The sequence below is a fragment of the Eucyclogobius newberryi genome, unplaced genomic scaffold, assembly GCF_026437365.1.
Source record: "Eucyclogobius newberryi isolate DKJ021-1_F unplaced genomic scaffold, fEucNew1.0.hap1 SCAF_13, whole genome shotgun sequence".
Classification (NCBI taxonomy): Eukaryota; Metazoa; Chordata; class Actinopteri; order Gobiiformes; family Gobiidae; genus Eucyclogobius; species Eucyclogobius newberryi.
In genome coordinates, this window is record NW_027315757.1 from 12,827,471 (window position 1) to 12,852,421 (window position 24,951).

Genomic DNA, 24,951 nt, shown 5'->3' on the forward strand with positions numbered 1-24,951 from the left:
GTTTAGACCTCCACAAACAACGCTTTAGTTTAGACCTCCACAAACAACGCTTTAGTTTAGACCTCCACAAACGACACGCTTTAGTTTAGACCTCCACAAACGACACGCTTTAGTTTAGACCTCCACAAACAACACGCTTTAGTTTAGACCTCCACAAACGACACGCTTTAGTTTAGACCTCCACAAACAACGCTTTAGTTTAGACCTCCACAAACAACGCTTTAGTTTAGACCTCCACAAACAACGCTTTAGTTTAGACCTCCACAAACAACTCGCTTTAGTTTAGACCTCCACAAACAACGCTTTAGTTTAGACCTCCACAAACAACACGATTTAGTTTAGACCTCCACAAACAACGCTTTAGTTTAGACCTCCACAAACAACTCGCTTTAGTTTAGACCTCCACAAACGACACGCTTTAGTTTAGACCTCCACAAACAACGCTTTAGTTTAGACCTCCACAAACAACGCTTTAGTTTAGACCTCCACAAACAACGCTTTAGTTTAGACCTCCACAAACGACACGCTTTAGTTTAGACCTCCACAAACAACGCTTTAGTTTAGACCGCCACAAACAACGCTTTAGTTTAGACCTCCACAAACAACGCTTTAGTTTAGACCTCCACAAACAACGCTTTAGTTTAGACCTCCACAAACAACGCTTTAGTTTAGACCTCCACAAACAACACGCTTTAGTTTAGACCTCCACAATCAACTCGCTTTAGTTTAGACCTCCACAAACAACGCTTTAGTTTAGACCGCCACAAACAACGCTTTAGTTTAGACCTCCACAAACAACGCTTTAGTTTAGACCTCCACAAACAACGCTTTAGTTTAGACCTCCACAAACAACGCTTTAGTTTAGACCTCCACAAACAACACGCTTTAGTTTAGACCTCCACAGACAACGCTTTAGTTTAGACCTCCACAAACGACGCTTTAGTTTAGACCTCCACAAACAACGCTTTAGTTTAGACCTCCACAAACAACGCGCTTTAGTTTAGACCTCCACAAACAACGCTTTAGTTTAGACCTCCACAAACGACACGCTTTAGTTTAGACCTCCACAAACGACACGCTTTATTTTAGACCTCCACAAACAACGCTTTAGTTTAGACCTCCACAAACAACGCTTTAGTTTAGACCTCCACAAACAACGCTTTAGTTTAGACCTCCACAAACGACATGCTTTAGTTTAGACCTCCACAAACAACGCTTTAGTTTAGACCTCCACAAACAACGCTTTAGTTTAGACCTCCACAAACGACACGCTTTAGTTTAGACCTCCACAAACAACGCTTTAGTTTAGACCTCCACAAACAACGCTTTAGTTTAGACCTCCACAAACAACGCTTTAGTTTAGACCTCCACAAACAACGCTTTAGTTTAGACCTCCACAAACGACACGCTTTAGTTTAGACCTCCACAAACGACACGCTTTAGTTTAGACCTCCACAAACAACGCTTTAGTTTAGACCTCCACAAACGACATGCTTTAGTTTAGACCTCCACAAACAACGCTTTAGTTTAGACCTCCACAAACAACGCTTTAGTTTAGACCTCCACAAACAACGCGCTTTAGTTTAGACCTCCACAAACGACACGCTTTAGTTTAGACCTCCACAAACAACGCTTTAGTTTAGACCTCCACAAACGACACGCTTTAGTTTAGACCTCCACAAACAACACGCTTTAGTTTAGACCTCCACAAACAACGCTTTAGTTTAGACCTCCACAAACAACGCTTTAGTTTAGACCTCCACAAACAACGCTTTAGTTTAGACCTCCACAAACAACTCGCTTTAGTTTAGACCTCCACAAACGACACGCTTTAGTTTAGACCTCCACAAACAACGCTTTAGTTTAGACCTCCACAAACAACTCGCTTTAGTTTAGACCTCCACAAACGACACGCTTTAGTTTAGACCTCCACAAACAACGCTTTAGTTTAGACCTCCACAAACAACGCTTTAGTTTAGACCTCCACAAACGACACGCTTTAGTTTAGACCTCCACAAACGACACGCTTAAGTTTAGACCTCCACAAACGACGCTTTAGTTTAGACCTCCACAAACAACGCTTTAGTTTAGACCTCCACAAACAACTCGCTTTAGTTTAGACCTCCACAAACAACGCTTTAGTTTAGACCTCCACAAACGACGCTTTAGTTTAGACCTCCACAAACGACACGCTTTAGTTTAGACCTCCACAAACAACGCTTTAGTTTAGACCTCCACAAACGACGCTTTAGTTTAGACCTCCACAAACAACGCTTTAGTTTAGACCTCCACAAACGACACGCTTTAGTTTAGACCTCCACAAACGACGCTTTAGTTTAGACCTCCACAAACGACGCTTTAGTTTAGACCTCCACAAACAACGCTTTAGTTTAGACCTCCACAAACAACGCTTTAGTTTAGACCTCCACAAACAACGCTTTAGTTTAGACCTCCACAAACGACACGCTTTAGTTTAGACCTCCACAAACGACACGCTTTAGTTTAGACCTCCACAAACAACGCTTTAGTTTAGACCTCCACAAACGACGCTTTAGTTTAGACCTCCACAAACAACGCTTTAGTTTAGACCTCCACAAACAACGCTTTAGTTTAGACCTCCACAAACAACTCGCTTTAGTTTAGACCTCCACAAACGACACGCTTTAGTTTAGACCTCCACAAACAACGCTTTAGTTTAGACCTCCACAAACAACGCTTTAGTTTAGACCTCCACAAACAACGCTTTAGTTTAGACCTCCACAAACAACTCGCTTTAGTTTAGACCTCCACAATCAACTCGCTTTAGTTTAGACCTCCACAAACAACGCGCTTTAGTTTAGACCTCCACAAACAACGCTTTAGTTTAGACCTCCACAAACGACGCTTTAGTTTAGACCTCCACAAACAACGCTTTAGTTTAGACCTCCACAAACGACACGCTTTATTTTAGACCTCCACAAACAACGCTTTAGTTTAGACCTCCACAAACAACGCTTTAGTTTAGACCTCCACAAACAACGCTTTAGTTTAGACCTCCACAAACGACATGCTTTAGTTTAGACCTCCACAAACAACGCTTTAGTTTAGACCTCCACAAACAACGCTTTAGTTTAGACCTCCACAAACGACACGCTTTAGTTTAGACCTCCACAAACAACGCTTTAGTTTAGACCTCCACAAACAACGCTTTAGTTTAGACCTCCACAAACAACGCTTTAGTTTAGACCTCCACAAACAACGCTTTAGTTTAGACCTCCACAAACGACACGCTTTAGTTTAGACCTCCACAAACGACACGCTTTAGTTTAGACCTCCACAAACAACGCTTTAGTTTAGACCTCCACAAACGACATGCTTTAGTTTAGACCTCCACAAACAACGCTTTAGTTTAGACCTCCACAAACAACGCTTTAGTTTAGACCTCCACAAACAACGCTTTAGTTTAGACCTCCACAAACAACTCGCTTTAGTTTAGACCTCCACAAACAACTCGCTTTAGTTTAGACCTCCACAAACGACGCTTTAGTTTAGACCTCCACAAACAACGCTTTAGTTTAGACCTCCACAAACAACGCTTTAGTTTAGACCTCCACAAACAACGCTTTAGTTTAGACCTCCACAAACAACGCTTTAGTTTAGACCTCCACAAACAACTCGCTTTAGTTTAGACCTCCACAAACGACACGCTTTAGTTTAGACCTCCACAAACAACGCTTTAGTTTAGACCTCCACAAACAACGCTTTAGTTTAGACCTCCACAAACGACACGCTTTAGTTTAGACCTCCACAAACGACACGCTTAAGTTTAGACCTCCACAAACGACGCTTTAGTTTAGACCTCCACAAACAACGCTTTAGTTTAGACCTCCACAAACAACTCGCTTTAGTTTAGACCTCCACAAACGACACGCTTAAGTTTAGACCTCCACAAACGACGCTTTAGTTTAGACCTCCACAAACAACGCTTTAGTTTAGACCTCCACAAACGACGCTTTAGTTTAGACCTCCACAAACAACGCTTTAGTTTAGACCTCCACAAACGACGCTTTAGTTTAGACCTCCACAAACAACACGCTTTAGTTTAGACCTCCACAAACAACGCTTTAGTTTAGACCTCCACAAACAACTCGCTTTAGTTTAGACCTCCACAAACAACGCTTTAGTTTAGACCTCCACAAACGACGCTTTAGTTTAGACCTCCACAAACGACACGCTTTAGTTTAGACCTCCACAAACAACGCTTTAGTTTAGACCTCCACAAACAACGCTTTAGTTTAGACCTCCACAAACGACACGCTTTAGTTTAGACCTCCACAAACAACGCTTTAGTTTAGACCTCCACAAACAACGCTTTAGTTTAGACCTCCACAAACGACACGCTTTAGTTTAGACCTCCACAAACGACACGCTTAAGTTTAGACCTCCACAAACGACGCTTTAGTTTAGACCTCCACAAACAACGCTTTAGTTTAGACCTCCACAAACAACTCGCTTTAGTTTAGACCTCCACAAACAACGCTTTAGTTTAGACCTCCACAAACAACGCTTTAGTTTAGACCTCCACAAACAACGCTTTAGTTTAGACCTCCACAAACAACGCTTTAGTTTAGACCTCCACAAACGACACGCTTTAGTTTAGACCTCCACAAACGACACGCTTTAGTTTAGACCTCCACAAACGACGCTTTAGTTTAGACCTCCACAAACGACGCTTTAGTTTAGACCTCCACAAACGACGCTTTAGTTTAGACCTCCACAAACAACTCGCTTTAGTTTAGACCTCCACAAACAACACGCTTTAGTTTAGACCTCCACAAACAACGCTTTAGTTTAGACCTCCACAAACAACTCGCTTTAGTTTAGACCTCCACAAACAACACGCTTTAGTTTAGACCTCCACAAACGACACGCTTTAGTTTAGACCTCCACAAACGACACGCTTTAGTTTAGACCTCCACAAACAACGCTTTAGTTTAGACCTCCACAAACGACGCTTTAGTTTAGACCTCCACAAACAACGCTTTAGTTTAGACCTCCACAAACAACTCGCTTTAGTTTAGACCTTCACAAACAACGCTTTAGTTTAGACCTCCACAAACAACGCTTTAGTTTAGACCTCCACAAACGACACGCTTTAGTTTAGACCTCCACAAACAACGCTTTAGTTTAGACCTCCACAAACAACGCTTTAGTTTAGACCTCCACAAACGACGCTTTAGTTTAGACCTCCACAAACAACGCTTTAGTTTAGACCTCCACAAACGACGCTTTAGTTTAGACCTCCACAAACAACACGCTTTAGTTTAGACCTCCACAAACAACGCTTTAGTTTAGACCTCCACAAACAACTCGCTTTAGTTTAGACCTCCACAAACAACACGCTTTAGTTTAGACCTCCACAAACAACGCTTTAGTTTAGACCTCCACAAACAACGCTTTAGTTTAGACCTCCACAAACAACGCTTTAGTTTAGACCTCCACAAACAACGCTTTAGTTTAGACCTCCACAAACAACTCGCTTTAGTTTAGACCTCCACAAACGACACGCTTTAGTTTAGACCTCCACAAACAACGCTTTAGTTTAGACCTCCACAAACGACACGCTTTAGTTTAGACCTCCACAAACAACGCTTTAGTTTAGACCTCCACAAACGACACGCTTAAGTTTAGACCTCCACAAACGACGCTTTAGTTTAGACCTCCACAAACAACGCTTTAGTTTAGACCTCCACAAACGACACGCTTTAGTTTAGACCTCCACAAACGACGCTTTAGTTTAGACCTCCACAAACAACGCTTTAGTTTAGACCTCCACAAACGACGCTTTAGTTTAGACCTCCACAAACAACGCTTTAGTTTAGACCTCCACAAACGACACGCTTTAGTTTAGACCTCCACAAACAACGCTTTAGTTTAGACCTCCACAAACAACGCTTTAGTTTAGACCTCCACAAACAACTCGCTTTAGTTTAGACCTTCACAAACAACGCTTTAGTTTAGACCTCCACAAACAACGCTTTAGTTTAGACCTCCACAAACAACGCTTTAGTTTAGACCTCCACAAACGACGCTTTAGTTTAGACCTCCACAAACAACACGCTTTAGTTTAGACCTCCACAAACAACGCTTTAGTTTAGACCTCCACAAACAACTCGCTTTAGTTTAGACCTCCACAAACAACGCTTTAGTTTAGACCTCCACAAACGACGCTTTAGTTTAGACCTCCACAAACGACACGCTTTAGTTTAGACCTCCACAAACAACGCTTTAGTTTAGACCTCCACAAACAACGCTTTAGTTTAGACCTCCACAAACGACACGCTTTAGTTTAGACCTCCACAAACAACGCTTTAGTTTAGACCTCCACAAACAACGCTTTAGTTTAGACCTCCACAAACGACACGCTTTAGTTTAGACCTCCACAAACGACACGCTTAAGTTTAGACCTCCACAAACGACGCTTTAGTTTAGACCTCCACAAACAACGCTTTAGTTTAGACCTCCACAAACAACTCGCTTTAGTTTAGACCTCCACAAACAACGCTTTAGTTTAGACCTCCACAAACAACGCTTTAGTTTAGACCTCCACAAACAACGCTTTAGTTTAGACCTCCACAAACGACACGCTTTAGTTTAGACCTCCACAAACGACGCTTTAGTTTAGACCTCCACAAACGACACGCTTTAGTTTAGACCTCCACAAACAACGCTTTAGTTTAGACCTCCACAAACGACGCTTTAGTTTAGACCTCCACAAACGACACGCTTTAGTTTAGACCTCCACAAACGACACGCTTTAGTTTAGACCTCCACAAACGACACGCTTTAGTTTAGACCTCCACAAACAACGCTTTAGTTTAGACCTCCACAAACAACTCGCTTTAGTTTAGACCTCCACAAACAACGCTTTAGTTTAGACCTCCACAAACAACGCTTTAGTTTAGACCTCCACAAACAACGCTTTAGTTTAGACCTCCACAAACGACACGCTTTAGTTTAGACCTCCACAAACGACGCTTTAGTTTAGACCTCCACAAACGACACGCTTTAGTTTAGACCTCCACAAACAACGCTTTAGTTTGGACCTCCACAAACGACACGCTTTAGTTTAGACCTCCACAAACAACGCTTTAGTTTAGACCTCCACAAACAACGCTTTAGTTTAGACCTCCACAAACAACGCTTTAGTTTAGACCTCCACAAACAACTCGCTTTAGTTTAGACCTTCACAAACAACGCTTTAGTTTAGACCTCCACAAACAACGCTTTAGTTTAGACCTCCACAAACAACGCTTTAGTTTAGACCTCCACAAACGACGCTTTAGTTTAGACCTCCACAAACAACGCTTTAGTTTAGACCTCCACAAACAACTCGCTTTAGTTTAGACCTCCACAAACAACACGCTTTAGTTTAGACCTCCACAAACAACGCTTTAGTTTAGACCTCCACAAACAACGCTTTAGTTTAGACCTCCACAAACAACGCTTTAGTTTAGACCTCCACAAACAACGCTTTAGTTTAGACCTCCACAAACAACGCTTTAGTTTAGACCTCCACAAACAACGCTTTAGTTTAGACCTCCACAAACAACGCTTTAGTTTAGACCTCCACAAACAACTCGCTTTAGTTTAGACCTCCACAAACGACACGCTTTAGTTTAGACCTCCACAAACAACGCTTTAGTTTAGACCTCCACAAACGACACGCTTTAGTTTAGACCTCCACAAACGACACGCTTAAGTTTAGACCTCCACAAACGACGCTTTAGTTTAGACCTCCACAAACAACGCTTTAGTTTAGAACTCCACAAACAACTCGCTTTAGTTTAGACCTCCACAAACAACGCTTTAGTTTAGACCTCCACAAACGACACGCTTTAGTTTAGACCTCCACAAACGACGCTTTAGTTTAGACCTCCACAAACGACACGCTTTAGTTTAGACCTCCACAAACAACGCTTTAGTTTAGACCTCCACAAACGACGCTTTAGTTTAGACCTCCACAAACAACGCTTTAGTTTAGACCTCCACAAACAACGCTTTAGTTTAGACCTCCACAAACGACGCTTTAGTTTAGACCTCCACAAACGACGCTTTAGTTTAGACCTCCACAAACAACGCTTTAGTTTAGACCTCCACAAACGACACGCTTTAGTTTAGACCTCCACAAACGACGCTTTAGTTTAGACCTCCACAAACAACGCTTTAGTTTAGACCTCCACAAACGACACGCTTTAGTTTAGACCTCCACAAACAACGCTTTAGTTTAGACCTCCACAAACAACGCTTTAGTTTAGACCTCCACAAACGACACGCTTTAGTTTAGACCTCCACAAACGACACGCTTTAGTTTAGACCTCCACAAACAACTCGCTTTAGTTTAGACCTCCACAAACAACGCTTTAGTTTAGACCTCCACAAACAACGCTTTAGTTTAGACCTCCACAAACAACTCGCTTTAGTTTAGACCTCCACAAACAACGCTTTAGTTTAGACCTCCACAAACAACGCTTTAGTTTAGACCTCCACAAACGACACGCTTTAGTTTAGACCTCCACAAACGACGCTTTAGTTTAGACCTCCACAAACGACGCTTTAGTTTAGACCTCCACAAACGACACGCTTTAGTTTAGACCTCCACAAACAACGCTTTAGTTTAGACCTCCACAAACAACGCTTTAGTTTAGACCTCCACAAACAACGCTTTAGTTTAGACCTCCACAAACAACGCTTTAGTTTAGACCTCCACAAACAACGCTTTAGTTTAGACCTCCACAAACAACGCTTTAGTTTAGACCTCCACAAACAACGCTTTAGTTTAGACCTCCACAAACAACACGCTTTAGTTTAGACCTCCACAAACAACGCTTAGTTTAGACCTTCACAAACAACGCTTTAGTTTAGACCTCCACAAACAACGCTTTAGTTTAGACCTCCACAAACAACGCTTTAGTTTAGACCTCCACAAACAACGCTTTAGTTTAGACCTCCACAAACAACGCTTTAGTTTAGACCTCCACAAACAACACGCTTTAGTTTAGACCTCCACAAACAACGCTTTAGTTTAGACCTCCACAAACAACGCTTTAGTTTAGACCTCCACAAACAACACGCTTTAGTTTAGACCTCCACAAACAACGCTTTAGTTTAGACCTCCACAAACAACGCTTTAGTTTAGACCTCCACAAACAACGCTTAGTTTAGACCTTCACAAACAACGCTTTAGTTTAGACCTCCACAAACAACGCTTTAGTTTAGACCTCCACAAACGACGCTTTAGTTTAGACCTCCACAAACGACACGCTTTAGTTTAGACCTCCACAAACAACGCTTTAGTTTAGACCTCCACAAACAACTCGCTTTAGTTTAGACCTCCACAAACAACGCTTTAGTTTAGACCTCCACAAACGACGCTTTAGTTTAGACCTCCACAAACAACGCTTTAGTTTAGACCTCCACAAACAACGCTTTAGTTTAGACCTCCACAAACAACGCTTTAGTTTAGACCTCCACAAACAACGCTTTAGTTTAGACCTCCACAAACAACGCTTTAGTTTAGACCTCCACAAACAACTCGCTTTAGTTTAGACCTCCACAAACAACGCTTTAGTTTAGACCTCCACAAACAACGCTTTAGTTTAGACCTCCACAAACGACACGCTTTAGTTTAGACCTCCACAAACGACACGCTTTAGTTTAGACCTCCACAAACGACACGCTTTAGTTTAGACCTCCACAAACAACGCTTTAGTTTAGACCTCCACAAACAACGCTTTAGTTTAGACCTCCACAAACAACGCTTTAGTTTAGACCTCCACAAACAACGCTTTAGTTTAGACCTCCACAAACGACACGCTTTAGTTTAGACCTCCACAAACGACGCTTTAGTTTAGACCTCCACAAACAACGCTTTAGTTTAGACCTCCACAAACAACGCTTTAGTTTAGACCTCCACAAACGACGCTTTAGTTTAGACCTCCACAAACAACGCTTTAGTTTAGACCTCCACAAACAACGCTTTAGTTTAGACCTCCACAAACGACACGCTTTAGTTTAGACCTCCACAAACAACGCTTTAGTTTAGACCTCCACAAACAACGCTTTAGTTTAGACCTCCACAAACAACGCTTTAGTTTAGACCTCCACAAACGACACGCTTTAGTTTAGACCTCCACAAACAACACGCTTTAGTTTAGACCTCCACAAACAACGCTTTAGTTTAGACCTCCACAAACGACACGCTTTAGTTTAGACCTCCACAAACGACGCTTTAGTTTAGACCTCCACAAACAACGCTTTAGTTTAGACCTCCACAAACAACGCTTTAGTTTAGACCTCCACAAACGACACGCTTTAGTTTAGACCTCCACAAACAACGCTTTAGTTTAGACCTCCACAAACGACACGCTTTAGTTTAGACCTCCACAAACAACGCTTTAGTTTAGACCTCCACAAACAACGCTTTAGTTTAGACCTCCACAAACAACGCTTTAGTTTAGACCTCCACAAACGACACGCTTTAGTTTAGACCTCCACAAACGACGCTTTAGTTTAGACCTCCACAAACGACACGCTTTAGTTTAGACCTCCACAAACAACGCTTTAGTTTAGACCTCCACAAACAACGCTTTAGTTTAGACCTCCACAATCAACTCGCTTTAGTTTAGACCTCCACAAACAACGCTTTAGTTTAGACCTCCACAAACGACGCTTTAGTTTAGACCTCCACAAACAACGCTTTAGTTTAGACCTCCACAAACGACACGCTTTAGTTTAGACCTCCACAAACGACGCTTTAGTTTAGACCTCCACAAACAACGCTTTAGTTTAGACCTCCACAAACGACACGCTTTAGTTTAGACCTCCACAAACAACGCTTTAGTTTAGACCTCTACAAACGACGCGCTTTCGTTTAGACTTCTACTAACTTGTTCCGAAATTAATGGCACTCCGTTCATATTTCACACGAGTACGTCACATCTCCACTGGCTCGTCTCACTGGAGATGCTCCTGCTTTGCCCAGAGGGTTCCACAGCGAGGCTTTAGAGTCATTTATCTCCATGGAGACGAGGCCTGGCTTATTAACAGGAAATGTGCAAGTTTGTCAAGGTGTTTTCTTTGCCCTAAAACCCCCTCTACAGCCCTAAAGATGACTGTGTCTTTATTTAAACTGGTTTGTGTGCGTGGTTACAGCACGGCGGCGCCCTCTACAGCCCTAAAGATGACCGTGTCTTTATTTAAACTGGTTTGTGAGCGTGGTTACCGCACGGCGGCGCCCTCTACAGCCCTAAAGATGACCGTGTCTTTATTTAAACTGGTTTGTGTGCGTGGTTACAGCACGGCGGCGCCCTCTACAGCCCTAAAGATGGCCGTATCTTTATTTAAACTGGTTTGTGTGCGTGGTTACAGCACGGCGGCGCCCTCTACAGCCCTAAAGATGACCGTGTCTTTATTTAAACTGGTTTGTGTGCGTGGTTACCGCACGGCGGCGCCCTCTACAGCCCTAAAGATGACCGTGTCTTTATTTAAACTGGTTTGTGTGCGTGGTTACCGCACGGCGGCGCCCTCTACAGCCCTAAAGATGACCGTGTCTTTATTTAAACTGGTTTGTGTGCGTGGTTACAGCACGGCGGCGCCCTCTACAGCCCTAAAGATGACCGTATCTTTATTTAAACTGTTTTTTTTTGCGTGGTTACTGCACGGCGGCGCCCTCTACAGCCCTAAAGATGACTGTGTCTTTATTTAAACTGGTTTGTGTGCGTGGTTACAGCACGGCGGCGCCCTCTACAGCCCTAAAGATGACCGTGTCTTTATTTAAACTGGTTTGTGTGCGTGGTTACCGCACGGCGGCGCCCTCTACAGCCCTAAAGATGACCGTGTCTTTATTTAAACTGGTTTGTGTGCGTGGTTACAGCACGGCGGCGCCCTCTACAGCCCTAAAGATGACCGTGTCTTTATTTAAACTGGTTTGTGTGCGTGGTTACCGCACGGCGGCGCCCTCTACAGCCCTAAAGATGACCGTGTCTTTATTTAAACTGGTTTGTGTGCGTGGTTACAGCACGGCGGCGCCCTCTACAGCCCTAAAGATGACCGTGTCTTTATTTAAACTGGTTTGTGTGCGTGGTTACCGCACGGCGGCGCCCTCTACAGCCCTAAAGATGACCGTGTCTTTATTTAAACTGGTTTGTGTGCGTGGTTACAGCACGGCGGCGCCCTCTACAGCCCTAAAGATGACCGTGTCTTTATTTAAACTGGTTTGTGTGCGTGGTTACCGCACGGCGGCGCCCTCTACAGCCCTAAAGATGACCGTGTCTTTATTTAAACTGGTTTGTGTGCGTGGTTACCGCACGGCGGCGCCCTCTACAGCCCTAAAGATGACCGTGTCTTTATTTAAACTGGTTTGTGTGCGTGGTTACAGCACGGCGGCGCCCTCTACAGCCCTAAAGATGACCGTATCTTTATTTAAACTGTTTTTTTTGCGTGGTTACTGCACGGCGGCGCCCTCCTCCCAGCGTTTTCCGTGCCTAAATCGGTGGCCAGAATAAACGCCTCGTCTCCGGGCCACATTTCCATTTGGTGTCCTTTGTGTCCGCCGCCTCCGTCCATCACTCGGCTCTTGCTCTTTGATTCTCATCCGTCAGCGGGACAGTCCTGACAGCCCGTTCTGATTGGGGCGTCACTCACATGGAAATCGCGCCAAACGACCCGGCGCCGCTCGGGAGAATTGCTTTCTCATATTTGTCCGGGAAGGTGCAGTGTCTTCTGCTAATGTCGGCGGCCTGATTCTGGCGCCGCGGGTAACGTTGGGTTTTAGTTCAGACACAAAGAACAGCTCTAAATACTCTCTTCTCCGTTTTCTTGTTTTCATTTTTAATATGAACAATGTTTCGGGTCTTTTTCTGAGCACAAACATAGCACTTTTATCACCATAATTAACACTTCAATCTCATATTACAAAAACTCATGCTACAATCTGTATTATACAATTTTAGTCATAAATTTTGCCAGGTTAAGACATTGTAATAATTATGTATTATAATGGATTATACAGACGCTTTTTATCACAGAATTATTTTTACAACGGCAGCAGCATTATTAAAGTAAAATTCCCAAAAATAATAAATAGGTAAGAAGCCTTCAGTCCCCATACTTAAAAATATATTCAAAATCTTAATGCACAATAAAAAGACTCATTCTGTCTGTAAGTGATGTTGTGGTTGTTGTTGATAAAACAAAACTAGTGACTATTTTTCGTTCAATGAATGGATTAGTTTAGAGCATGGAGTTCAAGGACAAACGTCAGGACAAACTGGTTCTACGTTGTAGAACCAGTTATTCAATAATCGATTTGTGTTAATGAATTGATTATCTTGTCGCGGCCCTAATATTTAAGATAGGATAGCCTTTATTTGTCCACGCAGTGGGGAAATTCCAGTGTTGCAACACAAAGTAGGTACAGAAATAAAAGAACAGATAACTTATAGAAAGCTTTAAAAAAACACTCTTAATAGAAAAACTCTTATTAGAAACCTCTTATATTCTTAATAAAAAGTTTTTAAAAAACTATTATTTACAGCAGTTATATGAACAGAGAATATTGCACCAATATGATTGACATTATGTCAGAGTATTGCACATGGGTATGACAGTATTGCTTATGAATATGACATTATTGCACATGATTAAGTCAATATTGCACATGATTATGTCAGTATTGCACATGATTGTCAGTATTGCACATGATTAAGTCAGTATTGCACATGATTATGTCAGTATTGCACATGGGTATGATAGTATTGCACATGGGCATGACGGTATTAGACATGGGTATGTATGAGTGTTTGTTGTAAAGTCTGACAGCAGCAGAAGGAAAGACCTGTGAAACGTCTCCTTCACACATCGAGGGTGGATCAGTCTCACTGAAGCTGCTCTCCAGAGCGGACAGAGTGTCCTGCAGAGGGTGAGACTCATGGTCAAGCATTGATGTGAGTTCAGCCAGGACCCTTCTGTCCCCCAGTGGTCTCATTCCAGTGGTCTCGTTCCGGTGGTCTCGTTCTAGTTGTCTCGTTCCAGTGGTCAGTGGAAGCCCTCTGTAGATCATGTCACCGATGTTCACCTGTCACCATCACAAAGCCCTTCAAAATGGCCTCTGCTTCAGGAGGATAGGGGATTTCCTATATTTTACTTAATGCTCCAAATCCAACGGCCAGACGCGGCGGATTGAACTGACCGACAGGATTGATCTGACCGACGGGATTGTGTTGTCACGGCGCCGTCCGGGCTGAGATGATGAACACAGATCTGTAATGGGAGACAGAGGCACTTAAAGCCGGGCGCAGACGCTTTGCTCCAGCGTTTGATTCAGCTTCTCCGAGCTCGCCTTTATCTTCCAGCGAGCCTTAATAAGAGTTTTATAATGGGCCGCGTTCTAACATTTGATGATTTATTTCTCACGGAGCGCGGAGGCCGGTCAGCATTACTCTAGTGGACAGATACAACATGCAAAGTCCACATTTGATTAGTGACTGTGTTCTCGAGAGTCGCCTCATCCGTCTGCAGCATTAAAACGATTCTAAACCTTTGGCAGAGGTTCAGACTCTGTCCTCTCGTTCTTAATTCATTCCTAATGTTGTAATTATGATGAGTTTATGAGCACGTTTTCCTGGGGAAGAGCAGAGTTTGGGCACGACACCGCTGCCAACGACGAGCTCGCCAACGACGACGAGCTCGCCAACGACGCACCAGCTATTTCCTGGTCTACTATTAATAAAACGTCTTTATTTCATTACACGCAGTGGAACACAAAGACATTAAGACAGTTACGGTCATAAACACAAACTGTCTCGTTCCTTTACCTCCTCAACATTATTTCACACGCATCGGCCAAGTTAAAGCGTGTCATTGCCGTGTTCAAACCGGTCAAGTTAAAGCGTGTCATTGCCGTGTTCAAACCGGTCAAGTTAAAGCGTGTCATTGCCGTGTCTAATTACTCCGGTGACACTCGGTCCTTAACATCCCGGTATCGACGGGTCTATTTAACGAGGCGTTCGCGTTCCCCGTTAAAGCGAGCGCTCGGGCCGCGTTCGCTGACCTCATTACTGGTCAGTCGAATCCACAGTTGTTTCCTTAAGCCGTTAATTACGACTCCGCTCGTTCCACTTGACCGTTTAACCCTCCGTTTACCTCCACGTCTCTCGCCGCCGCTTAATTAGCGAAGGTTACATCCTGCGGATGGGTTTAAATGCCAGCGCTGGCCCACAATGCATTGCTCTTCCACATGATCTCGGTCCAGATGTTGAGGGCTTGTTTACACTGCTGATCTACCGCTGACCTGCTTTATATTAATCTTATTTCCACTGATATGGATCTACATAAATGTTAGTTATAATTAGTTGGGGGTCAGTCTCTGGGCGAGTTCATCTCCAGATTCTACGATATTTGAGCGGTTCATTCTACTCTTCTGCCTCGAGGTGGACCATCTTTATCAATATTTCAATAACATTTTTGCATCATTAATGTATCGGTCGGACATGATTTTGTCTGTGCGTCAGGAATGTGCTAAAATATTCAAACAAAACGTGAAACGACTGTAAAATTAACCCCAAAATGGCAGCGCCTGATCCATTTTAATCGTAAAAATTGTAACGCTTTGATTTATTAGTTTAATAATAGATATAATCAGCATCTGCGATATCAAACATTCTTCTTTCACCTTCAGCAGTCCAACTCTCATGATTTATGTTGCTTTAGCTGAGGCTTGTTTCGTATTTATTTGATAAGGATGTGCTCGGAGTGACCGCGTGCAGCTCCGAGGTCAGCCACAGTTTCAGATGTTTGATAAAGATGTTGTGGTCAGTCTGGTCAGTGAAGAGGGTCCCACACTCGGGGTCCGGACAGAAAAACACCGGCTTTACTCATTCATGTAACGGAGAATGTAAAACTGCAGCAGATAAGCTCCGGCCAAAGGGTTCAAGAACAGCTTCAGTTTGATTTGGAGCTCATTTTAATTGTTTTTAAAGAAAAATAGGCCCTAAGCGTAAGGCATTTTAAGACGTGTTATTATAAACATGGCCAAACTTTTCCCGGCCCCAAACCATCAACTTGCTGCTCTTTTCTGTGTCACGTCCATCTCTTTTGTGTCCGTTTCCTCTTCATTTGTCGGCTGAGGTCGCCGCTCCCCACAGACCTCATGACCGGCTCTTGTGGGATTTTCAGATCCGTGTCCAGATCCGGGTCCAGAGCTCGGCCTCAGCTCTGTCTCTCCTCTGGGTCTTTAAGCCTTCACCACAAGGTCATTGTCATCTGTGTCCAGGTGACATCAATCAAAATGGCCGCCGGCGCGTGACATGAAGGAGCTGCTGTTGTGTGTCCGGGTCTAAAATGTGGAGTAATGGACAGGGCTCTGTGTGGGGAACCAGGACTAGAACCGTGCGAGAACAGGGCCAGAACAGGACCAGAACAGGGCCAGAACAGGACCAGAACAGGGCAAGAACAGGGCTAGAAAACGCTCTGAACGGCGCGCGCTCTGAACGACACGCAAAAGCGCTCTGAACAACACGCGCTCTGAACAACACGTGAACGCGCTCTGAACAACACGTGAACGCGCTCTGAACAACACGTGAACGCGCTCTGAACAAAACGTGAAAGTGCTCTGAACGTCACGTGAACGTGCCCTGAATGACACGTGAACTCGCTCTGTACGACAGGTGAAAGCGATCTGAACGACACGTGAAAGCGCTCTGAATGACACGTGAAAGCATCTGAACGACACGTGAACGCGCTCTGAACTACACGTGAACGCGCTCTGAACTACATGTGAAAGCGCTCTGAACAACACGTGAAAGCGCTCCGAATGTCACGTGAACGCGCTCTGTACAACACGTGAAAGCGCTCTGTACGACACGTGAAAGTGCTCTGTACAACACGTGAAAGCGCTCTGAACTACACGTGAACGCGCTCTGTACGACACGTGAAAGCGCTCTGTACGACACGTGAAAGCGCTCTGAACTACACGTGAACGCGCTCTGTACGACACGTGAAAGCGCTCTGTACGACACGTGAAAGCGCTCTGTTAAACACGTGAAAGCGCTCTGAACTACACGTGAACGCGCTCTGTACGACACGTGAAAGCGCTCTGTACGACACGTGAAAGCGCTCTGTAAAACACGTGAAAGCGCCCTGAACTACACGTGAACGCGCTCTGTACGACACGTGAAAGCGCTCTGTACGACACGTGAAAGCGCTCTGTACGACACGTGAAAGCGCTCTGTACGACACGTGAAAGCGCTGTGTACGACACGTGAAAGCGCTCTGAACTACACGTGAACGCGCTCTGTACGACACGTGAAAGCGCTCTGTACGACACGTGAAAGCGCTCTGTACAACACGTGAAAGCACTGTGTACGACACGTGAAAGCGCTCTGTACGACACGTGAAAGCGCCTTGTACGACACGTGAAAGCGCTCTGTACAACACGTGAAAGCGCTCAGTACAACACGTGAAAGCGCTCTGTAAAACACGTGAAAGCGCTCTGAACTACACGTGAACGCGCTCTGTACGACACGTGAAAGCGCTCTGTACGACACGTGAAAGCGCTCTGTACAACACGTGAAAGCACTGTGTACGACACGTGAAAGCGCTCTGTACGACACGTGAAAGCGCTCTGTACGACACGTGAAAGCGCTCTGTACAACACGTGAAAGCGCTCAGTACAACACGTGAAAGCGCTCTGTACGACACGTGAAAGCGCTCTGTACGACACGTGAAAGCGCTCTGTACGACACGTGAAAGCGCTCTGTACGACACGTGAAAGCGCTCTGAACTACACGTGAAAGCGCTCTGTACAACACGTGAAAGCGCTCTGTACGACACGTGAAAGCGCTCTGAACTACACGTGAAAGCGCTCTGAACTACACGTGAACGCGCTCTGAACGTCATGAGAACGTGCTCTGAATGAATGCGCTCTGAACGTCACGCGCTCTGTACGCCACGTGAACGCACTCAGAACGACACGTGAACGCGCTCTGAACACGTAAAAGCCACACTGCTTCTCCTCTGTAAATAAAGGTGATCAAAGCTACGATGACATTCATGGCACCGCGTAATAAACTCGTCCCCGGCCGCGATTTGCCCCCACAGCGAGCCAATGACGAATGGTTTTATTATGAGGGTCCTTACACGAGGGTGGTCCTTCCATCCCCTCCAAATGATTGAGTCTGAATTGCTTTGGAAAATAATGCACGGTCGTAAGTAAGACAAACGAGCCGTCTGGAGATAATTAGCATAAAACCTTGTGGAGTCAAGGTGGGACAAAGAGGACTTTTAACACAACGCAGATCGAACGAGAAGAATCGTGGTTGAGTCTGCAGCTTAAATGATCACAATTAGTAAAACTCAGATATTAAAGGCACCTCTGTGGTGCAGAAACTCGCGTGGATAAACTTCAGGATCTTCTCCAGTGACGTTTATTCTTACAGATCTTGTTTCATGAAATACTACAGTAGACGCTGCGTTCGATACTCCTGTTGTCGATCGTTTCAATGCTTAGCTTGTCTGTCGTGTGAGGCGTTCGTGAGCCGTAAGAGGCGTTCGTGAGCCGTAAGAGGCGTTTGTGAGCCGTAAGAGGCGTTCGTCTGGTGCCGGTCGTTCCGTTACCTCCTGGTGCCCTTGCCGAGTTGGTTCGCTGCCCGTGAATTTGACCTCTTTTTGTAATGGGGGCGGAGGTGGATCTGGAGGGCTCTGATGCAGCTGGACATCAGCCAAAGATGCATTAAATATTGAAGTGTTCTTGGCTTTAGGGCTGATTCAAAGCCGCCGGAGGAAGAGGAGCGGCGGTGAAACGTCTCTTCATTCACGCCGTCCGTCTTCCCCGCACAATGCGCCGTAACCTTTTGCATATTCACCGCCGCAGACGTGTTTAGAGCATATTTATTTCTTCTGCTGCAAAGATTTTTACATTATACATGAGCGAGATGAAAACACTCGAGGTCCTAAGGTTCTGTTGGTGTTCAGGTCTGAAGATGATGAAGGGTGAACTTTTATTTCCTCACAAAACAATCCCAGATACTGATCGATAAAACTGGTATCGAAACTAGGAACTTATGTACTGAAAACAAACCAAATACAATAAATATAACACTAAATTCAGTATTTACATGAATTAGTATTTACGCACTTTGGTATTCATGCGCTTCTGTATTCACACGCTTTAGTATTTACATGCTTTAGTATTTACATGCTTTAGTATTTACATGCTTTAGTATTTACATGCTTCAGTATTTACATGCTTCAGTATTTACGTGCTTCAGTATTTACGTACTTCAGTATTTACGTGCTTCAGTATTTACGTGCTTCAGTATTTACGTGCTTTAGTATTTACGTGCTTTAGTATTTACGTGCTTTAGTATTTACGTGCTTCAGTATTTACATGCTTTAGTATTTACGTGCTTCAGTATTTACGTGCTTCAGTATTTACATGCTTTAGTATTTACGTGCTTTAGTATTTACGTGTTTCAGTATTTACGTGCTTCAGTATTTACGTGCTTTAGTATTTACATGCTTCAGTATTTACGTGCTTCAGTATTTACGTGCTTTAGTATTTAAGTGCTTCAGTATTTACGTGCTTCAGTATTTACGTGCTTCAGTATTTACGTGCTTCAGTATTTACGTACTTCAGTATTTACGTGCTTCAGTATTTACGTGCTTCAGTATTTACGTGCTTCAGTATTTACGTGCTTCAGTATTTACGTGCTTCAGTATTTACGTGCTTCAGTATTTACATGCTTCAGTATTTACGTGCTTCAGTATTTACGTGCTTCAGTATTTACATGCTTCAGTATTTACATGCTTCAGTATTTACATGCTTCAGTATTTAGTATTTACTTGCTTCAGTATTTACATGCTTCAGTATTTACATGCTTTAGTATTTACATGCTTCAGTATTTACATGCTTTAGTATTTACATGCTTTAGTATTTACATGCTTCAGTATTTACGTGCTTCAGTATTTACGTGCTTCAGTATTTACGTGCTTTAGTATTTACGTGCTTTAGTATTTACGTGCTTCAGTATTTACGTGCTTCAGTATTTACGTGCTTCAGTATTTACGTGCTTTAGTATTTACGTGCTTTAGTATTTACGTGCTTTAGTATTTACGTGCTTCAGTATTTACGTGCTTCAGTATTTACGTGCTTCAGTATTTACGTGCTTCAGTATTTACGTGCTTCAGTATTTACGTGCTTCAGTATTTACGTGCTTTAGTATTTACGTGCTTCAGTATTTACGTGCTTTAGTATTTACGTGCTTCAGTATTTACGTGCTTCAGTATTTACGTGCTTCAGTATTTACGTGCTTTAGTATTTACGTGCTTTAGTATTTACGTGCTTTAGTATTTACGTGCTTCAGTATTTACGTGCTTCAGTATTTACGTGCTTCAGTATTTACGTGCTTCAGTATTTACGTGCTTCAGTATTTACGTGCTTTAGTATTTACGTGCTTCAGTATTTACATGCTTCAGTATTTACATGCTTCAGTATTTACGTGCGTCAGTATTTACGTGCTTCAGTATTTACGTGCTTTAGTAAATACGTGCTTCAGTATTTACATGCTTCAGTATTTACATGCTTCAGTATTTACATGCTTTAGTATTTACGTGCTTTAGTATTTACGTGCTTCAGTATTTACATGCTTCAGTATTTACGTGCTTCAGTATTTACATGCTTCAGTATTTACGTGCTTCAGTATTTACGTGCTTCAGTATTTACGTGCTTCAGTATTTACGTGCTTTAGTATTTACGTGCTTTAGTATTTACGTGCTTCAGTATTTACGTGCTTCAGTATTTACGTGCTTCAGTATTTACATGCTTCAGTATTTAGTATTTACTTGCTTCAGTATTTACATGCTTCAGTATTTACATGCTTCAGTATTTACGTGCTTCAGTATTTACGTGCTTCAGTATTTACATGCTTCAGTATTTACGTGCTTCAGTATTTACGTGCTTCAGTATTTACGTGCTTCAGTATTTACGTGCTTCAGTATTTACGTGCTTCAGTATTTACGTGCTTTAGTATTTACGTGCTTTAGTATTTACGTGCTTCAGTATTTACGTGCTTCAGTATTTACGTGCTTCAGTATTTACGTGCTTCAGTATTTACATGCTTCAGTATTTACATGCTTCAGTATTTAGTATTTACTTGCTTCAGTATTTACATGCTTCAGTATTTACATGCTTTAGTATTTACATGCTTCAGTATTTACGTGCTTCAGTATTTACATGCTTCAGTATTTACATGCTTCAGTATTTACATGCTTCAGTATTTACATGCTTCAGTATTTAGTATTTACTTGCTTCAGTATTTACTTGCACGGCTTTAGAACCACAAGTTCATCCTGCAGAGATGTGCTTCTGTTACAATAAACTATGAGTAAAAGCATTTTACAATAAGAGCTGAAACCACTAAAGTATGTATATAATATGTATATAATATGTATATAATATGAATGTAATATGTATATAATATGTAACTCAACTGTCATGTTTGGATCATGTCATCATTATCTAGACTTTAAAACACTCAGAGATTACGCTTCAGTCAGCGTAGTCTCTAATCTAATCAGAAAAGCACCCACTGACCAGTCCAGTCCTAAATACTAAAAGAGTAAATAATAAAGAGTAAAGCTATTTAATATGCAGCGTTTGCCCGGCCGTGTCCTGTTAAGGCTCATTGTTACGCCGCACCTGAGAAATAACACCAATTCTACACATTTCATTTCAAATTTCACGGAGAAGCGTCACGTATTGTCGCGCGTCCTCTCGGGTTTATGTGGGTCGGCGTCGCACCCTGCGGTCGCCACGAGCGGTCACCACGAGCGGTCGCCACGAGCGGTCACCACGAGCGGTCACCACGAGCGGTCGCCATGAGCGGTCACCACGACGTCCTTGCGAGTTCCATTGTGTCGCTTTGGATTCGCCGCCCGCTTCGAGATGAAAGAGCGGTGCATTGGCCGCCGCCTCAGAGCGCCACATCTGACGGCGCCTCGTTTCACGCTAAATGCTTTGGAGACGGGGAGCGGCCGAGGGACACGCCCGGTTTGACACGCCCGGTTTGAGGACGTGTTCCGGGTTAAAGGAGGAAGTGGGGCAGGCGGGTGGCCCGGTGGTCTTTTCAACGCGGCTGTAACAGAAACGACTAAAAGAGACTAAAGTGTCTTCGAGATCCGACCAAAAGGAAAAGTCCCAGTTAAATGTACGTTTGTTTGTGAAAAGGCAGAATATTTTCACAATTTCACTCACTTTCCTCGTTAAATAAAGGTAAATAAATTAAACTTGCCTTTTTTGTTATAATACCAACAAATACTTAGTCGCTTTTGGTCCTGGACGGCTGTGAAACGATGGTCAGTCGTTGTGCGTCTCCTTCTCCGTTTTCTCATTCTATTTTGTCTCCTCCTTCTCCTCATCCTCCTCCTTCATCTTTTTCTATTTCTCCTTCTTCTTCTCCTTCTATTTCTTCTTCTATTTGTCCTCCTTCTTCTCCTTCTCCATCTTCTCCTCCTTCTATTTCTTCTCTTCTTCTTCTCCTCCTTCTATTTCTTCACCTCCTTCTTCTTCTATTTCTCCTTCTTTGTCTCCTTCTATTTCTTCTTCTATTTCTTCTCCTATTTCTTCTCCTCCTCCATCTTCTTCTCCTCCTTCTATTTCTTCTCTTCTTCTTCTTCTCCTTCTATTTCTTCACCTCCTTCTTCTTCATCTATTTCTCCTTCTTTGTCTCCTTCTATTTCTTCTTCTATTTTTTCTCCTATTTCTTCTCCTCCTCCATCTTCTTCTCCTCCTTCTATTTCTTCTCTTCTCCTCCTCCTCCTTCTCCTCCTCCTCCTCCTTCTTCTGGGTTTGGAGCCTCGTTCTGTTCCGAGGCGCTGTGGGCGTTGTCGGGGCAGCTGCGGCGACTAAAGTGGCCAAACGGCTAAACGTTTGATGGACCTGATGTTTAGTCCAGATGAACGCTCTTTACATCGCGCGTCCTACAGTAAAAGACAAATGTAATGTATAAATCAGTGCGAAGCGATGGGAGAACCATGGAAACGTCAAGTGGGCGGAGCCTACGACTCACAGTTCAGAACCATAAAACGATTTAAGTCGGTTCAGACTCTTTAACCTGTGACTGAAACTGAACGAGAAAAACAAAACAAGACCTTCATTTCAGAACATTTAAACTTGAATTGATTTATGTTACTGTATTTTCTGGAGTATAAGTCGCACCAGCCAAAAAATGCGGAAAAATGTATAAGTCGCACTGGAGTATGAAATGCAGTTGCAAGTGTGAAAATAACAAATAATATCACATATAAGTCGCTCTGGAGTATAAGTATATAAATATAAGTATAATTCAGCCAAAACTATGAAAAAAGGTGCGGCTTATAGTCCGGAAAATACGGTAAACGGTTTGTAGCGATGAGAAGTTCAGGTACGATCGTTTGGTCTGAATAATGAGCGGATGTTTGTGTCCTTCAGCCTTCACCATGATGATCATCCTGGCTCTGGTCAGCATCGGGAAGGGGAAGGGCGACGGCCACCCGCCCGTCGCGCGACTGTCAGGCGTCCCAAACCTGTTCGGCGTCTGCGTTTACTCCTTCATGTGCCAGCACTCGCTCCCGTCGCTCATCACGCCCATCTCCAACAAGCGGCGCGTGGGGCCCCTGGTGCTGGCCGACTACTCGCTCATCCTGGGCTTCTACGTGCTGCTGTCCTTCACCGCCATCTTCTGCTTTGACAGCGCTCTGCTCCACGACATGTACACGCTCAACTTCACCGATAACTGCAGCGTGCTGGACGTCCCGTTCCTGCGATACTTCCTCGGGCTTTTCCCCGTCTTCACCATCAGCACCAACTTCCCCATCATCGCCGTGACGCTGCGGAACAACTGGAAGACGCTCTTCCACAGAGAGGGCGGGACGTACCCGTGGGTGGTGGACCGAGTGGTGTTCCCGCTGATCACTCTGGTGCCCCCGGTGGTGGTGGCGTTCTGCACACACAACTTGGAGTCGCTGGTGGGCATCACGGGGGCGTACGCGGGCACGGGCATCCAGTACGTGGTCCCGGCGTGCCTGGTCTTCTTCTCGCGGAGACATGTGGAGCCGGTGGTGGGACGCGACGCGGTGAATAAGCACCGCTCCCCCTTTAGACACGCCTTCTGGGTGTGGTTCGTGTGGGCGTGGGCGGCGTCCTGCCTCATGTTCGTCACGGCGAATATTATTCTCACCGACGTCAAGAAATGAAAGACAAATGAAGGTTTGGAGTTGTTTCTGCTCATTTCTACATTCTGGGACTACATTTATTATATTATACATTAAAGATACACTCTGTGGCTGCTCTGCCCGGAATGTTCCACAGCAGAGCTTTAAACTGTATTCCACGCAGAACTAAAGTTTAATCGTGCATTTTCTGTATGAATCGCCTTCACACGCAGAGGCATTCATGGAATTATTAAAGATCGACATAATTGTGATTATTTATTTGGAAATGATCAAATTCAAGGGAGAAAGAAATGAAAACTTTTTAAAACTTTGTAACATTCTTTATTCAAATTAAAGCACATTAAAATAAATCTACTTGGATTCTGAAAACAAAAGAGAAAACAACAATAACATGCCGTGACATGACGTGTACATGATCTACGACACGTTTAACATACATGAGTTTCCTCAGGCCTTTTCCACACGGACAGTGCCTTTAAGTGTGAAGTACTTCTCCTTTAAGTGTGAAGTACTTCTCCTTTAAGTGTGAAGTACATCTCCTTTAAGTGTGAAGTACGTCTCCTTTAAGTGTGAAGTACGTCTCCTTTAAGTGTGAAGTACGTCTCCTTTAAGTGTGAAGTACTTCTCCTTTAAGTGTGAAGTACGTCTCCTTTAAGTGTGAAGTACTTCTCCTTTAAGTGTGAAGTACGTCTCCTTTAAGTG

The 24,951-nt window shown here is 43.7% G+C and overlaps 1 protein-coding gene across 1 annotated transcript in view; it reads left to right on the top strand.

Moving 5' to 3' along the window:
• Positions 1-24,728, top strand: part of tmem104 (transmembrane protein 104) — a 92,990-nt gene extending 68,262 nt beyond the window's left edge. Inside the window, exon 10 of the mRNA XM_072442652.1 lies at positions 23,507-24,728. Within this exon, the coding sequence (XP_072298753.1) occupies positions 23,507-24,270 (764 nt within the window). The 3' untranslated portion in view covers positions 24,271-24,728. The remainder of the gene's footprint in view (positions 1-23,506) is intronic.
• Positions 24,729-24,951: the final 223 nt, after the last annotated feature.